Source organism: Mobula birostris, chromosome 20 (genome assembly GCF_030028105.1).
Source record: "Mobula birostris isolate sMobBir1 chromosome 20, sMobBir1.hap1, whole genome shotgun sequence".
In the NCBI taxonomy this organism is placed as follows: Eukaryota; Metazoa; Chordata; class Chondrichthyes; order Myliobatiformes; family Myliobatidae; genus Mobula; species Mobula birostris.
The window spans coordinates 28,427,834-28,436,143 of record NC_092389.1 but is presented as its reverse complement, the minus strand read 5'-3'; the positions used below and the strand labels follow the sequence as shown (position 1 = coordinate 28,436,143).

Sequence of the window (8,310 nt, the reverse complement as noted above, 5' to 3'; positions counted from 1 at the left end):
CTATCCTTGTATCATTTGCAAATTCAACCACAAAGCCATCAATTTCATCTTATCTTGTTTAGCAGCCTTTCATTCTGTTCAGAAATCCTTTGACAAGGTGCTGAACTACTGGTCAGAGATTGGTCTCAACCTCTGACATAACTAAGGTGATGAATTGAGTGTCCTGTATGAAAGTTATAGAAGCACTTTCCCTAACTAACTTGTTTTTTTTTTCCTGCAGGTTCCAAAAATGCACATTCTTGCTCTTCAGTTTCTCATTCAGAAATTGTGATTCCAAGTGGTACAAGTGCCTTTATTTCCATGTTCAGTGGTACGTACATTGACAAGTAAACTAAACTGTTTTGTGAAATCCTCAGACTGACAGGTGCCAAGGATCTATCCTCAGTACAAAAGTATACAATGTAAAACAACTTGTAAAACTTTATACAAGTTCACAAAACACCACACATTAAGACATGTTTTTATTTTAAAGTTAACCAGCTTTAGCTTCCTGTAGTTTGAAAGCAACATGCTTTATGAAGTTTATAAATGTACATTAGAAATAGTTTAACATTGTCCTTCATAGAAATAAGTACAAGCAGCTTGCCAAGGAAACATTTTAACTCAGTCTTTCAGCACACCTGTAACCACATATTTAACATTCCTTTTTTGGTTTGTTGTGGGAAAAGTATTTAGCATTGTGGATATATCCCCACCTCTGACTAACCACTCAGTTGACATTGTTATAGCCAAGTAACTAGGGGCAGCACAACCAATTGCTAGACCTGCACCAAGATGAGTAACAGTTAGTGTTCAGTGTCCCTGCTGCAGGTGGTGGATGTTGGGAAGAGGTGATGCCCTGAACCCACCCCTCATCTTTAAACACCCTGCATATACATAGTGTTAAACATGTCACACAGAACCAGCATCAATGCAACAGTACCCCTGACTGACTTGGCCCCTCAAAAGGTGGGACTTGGTTAAAGAAATATTTCATTAGCTTTGTCCAGCCCTCAGTAATTTAACTGCAGAAAGATTTCATCAGTCAGTGCAGCAAGTGTAATTTGATAGCTGCAATCTGTATTACAAAACATCAGAAATGGAAGTAGATGAATGAAATAGCAGTGTTTGGGAGTTGGTGTGTGCAGTGGTGGGGTGAAGGAATCTGAACTGACAACATCTAGTTGAACCTTTTTAAGCTTCAAGGATGAAAGTTAAAACATACATTTTTACAGATGTACAAGGATAGCACAATAATCCATCAATTACTAGAACCTCACAGCTTAACATTTCACATTTAGAGATGGTGTTTCAACTGCATGATAAATCGCAACCATATAATATAAACAAGATTCCAAGTTATGTGCAATTAATTATATCAAACAGTAATGCTGTGAGGCAGATGCAACAGTCTAGAGGCAACTTAATGAAGAAGAAATATTCACTATTAATGCTTTTCTTCAGCAGACAAAAGACATGATCACTGCACAGTAAATTTAAGTGAATGCTGTTACAATTCCCACAGATTAATTCTTTACAGGAAATCTACAATGCCATCAACTTCACTCATTCATGGACCAAATGGACTGAGGTGGGGGGGGGGGGTTTAAGGTGAGGAAGAATGAGGACCAATGACATTGTGAAGTTTCTTCACCTGTAGTTAGTTACAACTGTATGTAATGAGGGTGGACTTCATTCTCAGTACAGGTGATCTCTGGAAGTGAAGACCACATGCAATAGTTATAAACCAAAACCAAACCTACTTTGCTTGGAGGGCTGCTGTTAATCAAAGATATACTAATCACACCAAGGCAGTCTTTTTTTGGATCAACTCATTCGTTAATTAAATATTGAATAATAATGATGAATATATTTAAGCTACAGGCTGGAGTGAATCATGCTGTAAAATGTAATTAAGAATTTCGTACAGAAGTCCCACAGTGTCAGCTACAGAGAAGTATTCAGTATAAGGAAGTGATGGATGCATTAAAAGGGGGAAAGAAATATGAGTAAGGGAAAAAAAAAAAATCAACATCTGAGAGAGTCAATGCAAATTTGTCTTTATTCTAAAATGGCCCTTTGCTGCAGTCTGCACCTGAGAATGGCCTTCCATTTAATTCTACACATTCAAGGTTAAGAAAGCTTGGTAATAACTAAGCAACCAGCTTGATGAACAGCATAGATCAAATAAACAAAGTGCAAAATAACTAAGACACAACTATACTAGTTATGATTTTGCCTCTGACATTGAGGTTTATCATATTCAAAACTTTTCTTTGCAGAATTATGCACTAACATCATTACTGAGCTAACTATGCATATTAAGCTTCATATTACTCATTTGAGAACAGGCGATGCACAGTATCTCAGTTGGGCAAAATAGCAAATCTCTTCCACACATTTGTTCTCCTTTCTTGGTACACGTATTATTGGCAGAACTAGTTGTGGTAATTGCTGCTTCCAATATCAGAGCGGGCAGCAGGGGGAGGAGAAGAAAACTCCTTATCATCATTCCCATATTTGTTAGTAACCTTTATCCAATGTCTCTGTGAGATTATCATAGGATGGGCCACAGGAGTCTGTGAATGGCAGGCGGTGACTAGTGGGGTACGCAAGGCTCAGTGCTGGGACCCCAGTTGTTTACAATATATATTAATGACTTGGATGAGGGAATTAAATGCAGCATCTCCAAGTTTGCGGATGACACGAAGCTGGGCGGCAGTGTTAGCTGTGAGGAGAATGCTAAGAGGATGCAGGGTGACTTGGATAGGTTGGGTGAGTGGGCAAATTCATGGCAGATGCAATTTAATGTGGATAAATGTGAAGTTATCCACTTTGGTGGCAAAAATAGGAAAACAGATTATTATCTGAATGGTGGCCGATTAGGAAAAGGGGAGGTGCAACGAGATCTGGGTGTCATTATACACCAGTCATTGAAAGTGGGCATGCAGGTACAGCAGGCGGTGAAAAAGGCGAATGGTATGCTGGCATTTATAGTGAGCGGATTCGAGTACAGGAGCAGGGAGGTACTACTGCAGTTGTACAAGGCCTTGGTGAGACCCCACCTGGAGTATTGTGTGCAGTTTTGGTCCCCTAATCTGAGGAAAGACATCCTTGCCATAGAGGGAGTACAAAGAAGGTTCACCAGATTGATTCCTGGGATGGCAGGACTTTCATATGAAGAAAGACTGGATGAACTGGGCTTGTACTCGTTGGAATCTAGAAGATTGAGGGGGGATCTGATTGAAACGTATAAGATCCTAAAGGGATTGGACAGGCTAGATGCAGGAAGATTGTTCCCGATGTTGGGGAAGTCCAGAACGAGGGGCCACAGTTTGAGGATAGAGGGGAAGCCTTTTAGGACCGAGATTAGGAAAAACTTCTTCACACAGAGAGTGGTGAATCTGTGGAATTCTCTGCCACAGGAAGCAGTTGAGGCCAGTTCATTGGCTATATTTAAGAGGGAGTTAGATATGGCCCTTGTGGCTACGGGGGTCAGGGGGTATGGAGGGAAGGCTGGGGCGGGGTTCTGAGTTGGATGATCAGCCATGATCATAATAAATGGCGGTGCAGGCTTGAAGGGCCGAATGGCCTACTCCTGCACCTATTTTCTATGTTTCTATGTTTCTATGAATTTGGCCAATGGCCAATCACTAGGACAGATATAGGGGGACTAAGAGGTACATAAAATATAAGTTTTCAAATACCAAGTGCATTAAATCTCAGTGTTAGAACATGTTTAAAAGCATTTTCCCCCCACTAGTTGAAATTAGTTGAAGTGGATTTGTTGCCTCCACCTGTAATGCTGACTTCTGTTCATTGGAGTTGCAAAGTATTCAAAAAGCCATGTTTGGGGAACAGTTAGGTGGAAAGGCTAGAGAAATAACTTTTCAACAACAAGGAGAAATAACAAACAACAACCTTACAAAAGCATGTCTGGCCACTAAGACGTGGAACAATTTTAAACTCTAAACGGATGTAAGGGGAAAAAAATGGAACTCATTCCAGGAAATTTTTTTTGTAACATGATCGATCCACAGAATAGACTTGTGGTAAGAAAGTGAAAATGAAAGCCCTGGAACATTTGAATCACATTTCGCAGAGACCTTTAATGTCTTTCTGGATAGGTGAATGGTCTTCCTACTTCATACCTGTACAGTGATCTGGTTGTATGTTGGGAGCTGGGTTAGATAGTACCCTATCCCTCACCAAACAGCCATCACTTTTTATGATGATGATGGGAAAGCACAAATTTAATAGAAAAAATCTGTCACATTAAGTCATGTGGAATTGGAGGTCAGGGAACAAGTATGGCCAAGACTTGAGTCAAGTTCACCTAAAGCTAATTTTACAGTAACTTTACTTAGCTTCAATCTGCAGCCCTCTGTATACACAATGCAGTAGATTATTCTGTTAATCAATAGCTGCCCACATCACTGACACAAGCAGTCGATTTCATACATGGTGGCTTTGATCACAAGTACACTCAGTGGCCACTTTATTAGGTACACCTGCTCATTAATGCAAATATCTAATCAGCCAAATATGTGGCAACAACTCAATGCATAACCGCATGCAGACATGGTCAAGAGATTCAGTTGCTGTTCAGACCATACATCAGAATAGAGAAAAAGTTTGATTTAAGTGACTTTTAACAATGAATGGTTGTTGGTGCTGGATGGGGAGCTTTGAGTATCTCAGAAACTGCTGATCTCCTGGGATTTTCACGCATAACAGTCTCTAGAGTTTATAAAGAATAGTGTGAAAAACAAGATAACAGACTGGTTCAAGCTGATAGGAAGGTGACAGTACCACCCATTATAACAGTGGTGTGCAGAAGAGCATCTTTGAGCTCACAACATGTTGAACCTTGAAGTGGTACCTAATAAAGTGACACAGTGTCTATCTTTGATCTTTCTTACACTTTTGAAGAGATCCTGCATTCTCTTTTGTTCACCAGTGCCATTCTCCAATTAGGATAAAGATAGTTATAGCTCTTCAATATTTCCCTTTCCCTTCCCCTGTCTGACATAAAGATACTCTAGTTCCTTGAAATCAGATATATACATTAAGGACTTGACAGCCAACTCATACTGGCTCTTCATTACAGATGTACCTTGCTCTTTTAATTTTCTTTTTAAATTTAGCTATTGAAAATCAACCAAAGGATAATCATTAGTAATGAAATACCTTAGCCAGACTCATAAACCTATATCTGTTAGATGAGATATAGCAGCCCACTGAACAGCAACCAATCCAGGGGGAAAAAAGGCCAAAGTCAAAAAGCACACGAATGAACAAAACTTCCAAGTTTGCAAAGCATGACACTACCATTTGGGGGATAGGCTGGAAGAAGAGGGCACCTGATCTTTCACCAACTTTCCTACATTTTGTTCAAGTTGTACTCTTCAACACCACATTGTTTAACATCAAGTAGACTCAATAATAAAACTTTGTTCATTTGACTTCTTAACGTGAATAGTTCAGTTTTATAAGCAGGAAGGGGCTGCTTCAATGGACTTGCTACAAAAATTTTGGTCTTATGATCAGGATCACTTGCCTGGAACATTACTGGTGACAAATTCTGGGTTCCCCACAGTTTGTGGTTACTTTCAAAGAATTTTTGGTTCATCATTCAATAGACTTAAAATTAAGCATCCAATCTGGTAGAGTTCAGCAAAAGAGACCTAACCCTCTTTGGTACAGTTTACAGAAGGCATGTCAGGTACGGAACAGTTCAGTGTCTTCTCCCAGTCTTAGATTAATGCAAATTAACTTTACTTTCACTGAGCTTGCATGTCAGTAAGTGACTCAGCCATAGATCCAATAGTCAGTGGTGTGAACATTTATCCTAACTATAACAGAGCAGATTTGAGGACATCAGCAGAGAAAAAAAAATGTTACATTAAGAATACATTTCACTTTTAGTTGAGGAGCAAGATCTTGTAAAGTCCATTGTAGTACACAATTCTTCCTTCTTCAAAATACCATTTTTCCAAAAACAAAAAAAAAAAAAAATATCAGGCTTCACTAATTCAAGAGGATCACAAATACACTTACCATTATCATTATTGGTTTAATGTTGAGCTGGAACACAAGTTCCATTACGATATCCCTGATGGTAATCTGGACTGAGACTAAAACTGACACAAGCACAGTTACACTTTTACTATCCCACACACAGTTCCTCTCATCTTCCAACTCCCCGCCCAAAACTCCCTCAAAGCAACAATAAAACGTAGCACTGTATTCTGTAAGTCACGTACTTGGCACAAATGTGTACACAAAAAAAATTACATTTAGGCACAAGTTAGAGAGTATTTGCTGCAATTTCTGTCTCACTCATACATCTTCTATAAAATGCTTTTTCACATAAAATTTACCACATTAAAATCTGATGGAAGTTCAAATCTTCTACCTCCCAGCTCCACAGCAGGAGGACAAATTCTTACATTGGACGTTGGAACTGCCAGGTATATATACACACAAGCAAAACGTGGCTACTCAAAGCCTCCTTGAGAACTGTCCTGCCTTCATAGGACAGGTAGGAGGTGTACCTTGTGCAAAATGCCAAGAAGCAAAGTGTCCTGGACTGGAGTTTACTGTTGCATCATTGGCCTTTGTTTGGCAGGGGACGGATGAGGAGATGGCAGATGCTCTGATGATGCTGTTGCTATCATGGCAGTTTGAATATGAACGGTCTTGTGAAAGAGTTTGTTGCTGAGCATTATCACAAAGGAGAAGAGATGCAGCTGAAAATGACTGGAATGAGAGAAGGGCAAACAACTTTAATCAGTTCTGTTTATAAAGAGTAACTGCAATTCCCCATTCTCCTAACAAACTTCCACCCATCCCCTCCATCCAATACAGTCACAGTAAGGAGTCCTACATCTTTAAAAATCAATAAATCAGTAAGTGTATCGCAACTTCTTAGGAACTAACAAAGGCTCTGATTATTGATTTCCAATTGCTTTTGGTTACCAGCACAGTGCTGGAGTATTCCTATTGGTGATATTGTTGCTTAAAAAGGGAGAAAATAATTTAGTTAACTACAGATCAGGCTGCCTAATGAAGTTATGCTAAAAATTCCGAGGGACAGTATAAATCAACCAGTCAGTATACATTTGCCTGGTGTAGTTAATAGAATTTTTGATGTGGTGATGCTGGGGATTTATTATAGCAACATATTTGACAAAGTTCAATGTGGTAGGTTGATAAGCAAAGCAAAAGACATTGGGATCCAAGACATCATAGTAAGCTGGATTCAAAATAAGCTCAGCAGGACAAACTGTAACAATGTCAGGAATTTTACAGAATTCAGTGTATTAAAAGGAGGATTAGAAGGAAGCAGAGGAGAAAAATGTTTTCACCCAAGATGTAGGAAGAAATCTGGAACTAACTGAAAAGGCAGTGGAACTTTCATAATACACAAAAAGCACGAAGATGAGCACTTGAAGAATGTAACCTAGCAGAAAAAGAACTAGAACACAAGATTAATCCAAACAACAGTCCTGCTGAATGGTCTCAGCCCGAAATGTGAACTGTACTCTTTTCCATAGATGCTGCCTGGCCTGCTGAGTTCCTCCGGCATTTTGTATGTGTTGCTTGGATTTCCATCATCTGCAGATTTTCTCTTGTTTATGATATTCTTAGCTACCCACGTCAAAGAAATTCCTGTGTTACAATGAATTGTTCGGTATGGATGCAATTAAAGCTAAATCTTCATATTATTTATCATTTGAAATATCAGATCAATATCTGTGAATCAGAGCCAACTGCAGGCTGAAGACAGCCTGTCCTGGGATTTGCACGGTTGGGAGGGACTGTGCATGTTTTCCTGTTGTTTTGACACTTGTTGCGTTCAGCCAAGCATTGTGAGCATGCTATGATGGCACTGGATTGTGTGGGACACTTGCAGGGTGCCTCCAGCACAACCTTGGCTGTGTTGGTTGTTAATGCAAATAACACATTTTACTGTATGTTTTCATGTACATATGATAAATAAGTTTGAATCTTGAATCATTTCAAAATCTCATAATTTTCTTCCTACTTTTGAATAGCTTACGTACCCTTTGACAAGATAAGAGGACTAACCAGGCAACTGAGTGGCATCAATAGATTCAACGGAAAGGGAGTTTGCCATAGTTGGATGCATCAGCAAGGGAGATGAGGCTGAGTACAGGGCTACGGTAGGAAACTTTGTCACATGGTGTGAGCAGAATTATCTGCAGCTCAATGTGAAAAAGACTAAGGAGCTGGTGGTAGACCTGAGGAGAGCTAAGGTACCGGTGACCCCTGTTTCCATCCAGGGGGTCAGTGTGGACATGGTGG

General features: G+C 39.6%; 1 protein-coding gene across 2 annotated transcripts in view; it reads right to left on the bottom strand.

Annotated features, from left to right (window-relative positions):
- Positions 1 to 275: 275 nt before the first annotated feature.
- Positions 276 to 8,310, bottom strand: part of ei24 (EI24 autophagy associated transmembrane protein) — a 53,437-nt gene continuing 45,402 nt past the window's right edge. For both annotated transcript variants that reach the window (XM_072238395.1, XM_072238394.1), the window contains exon 11: positions 276 to 6,741. In XM_072238395.1, coding sequence (XP_072094496.1) covers positions 6,579 to 6,741 — 163 coding nt within the window. In that variant the 3' untranslated portion in view covers positions 276 to 6,578. The remainder of the gene's footprint in view (positions 6,742 to 8,310) is intronic.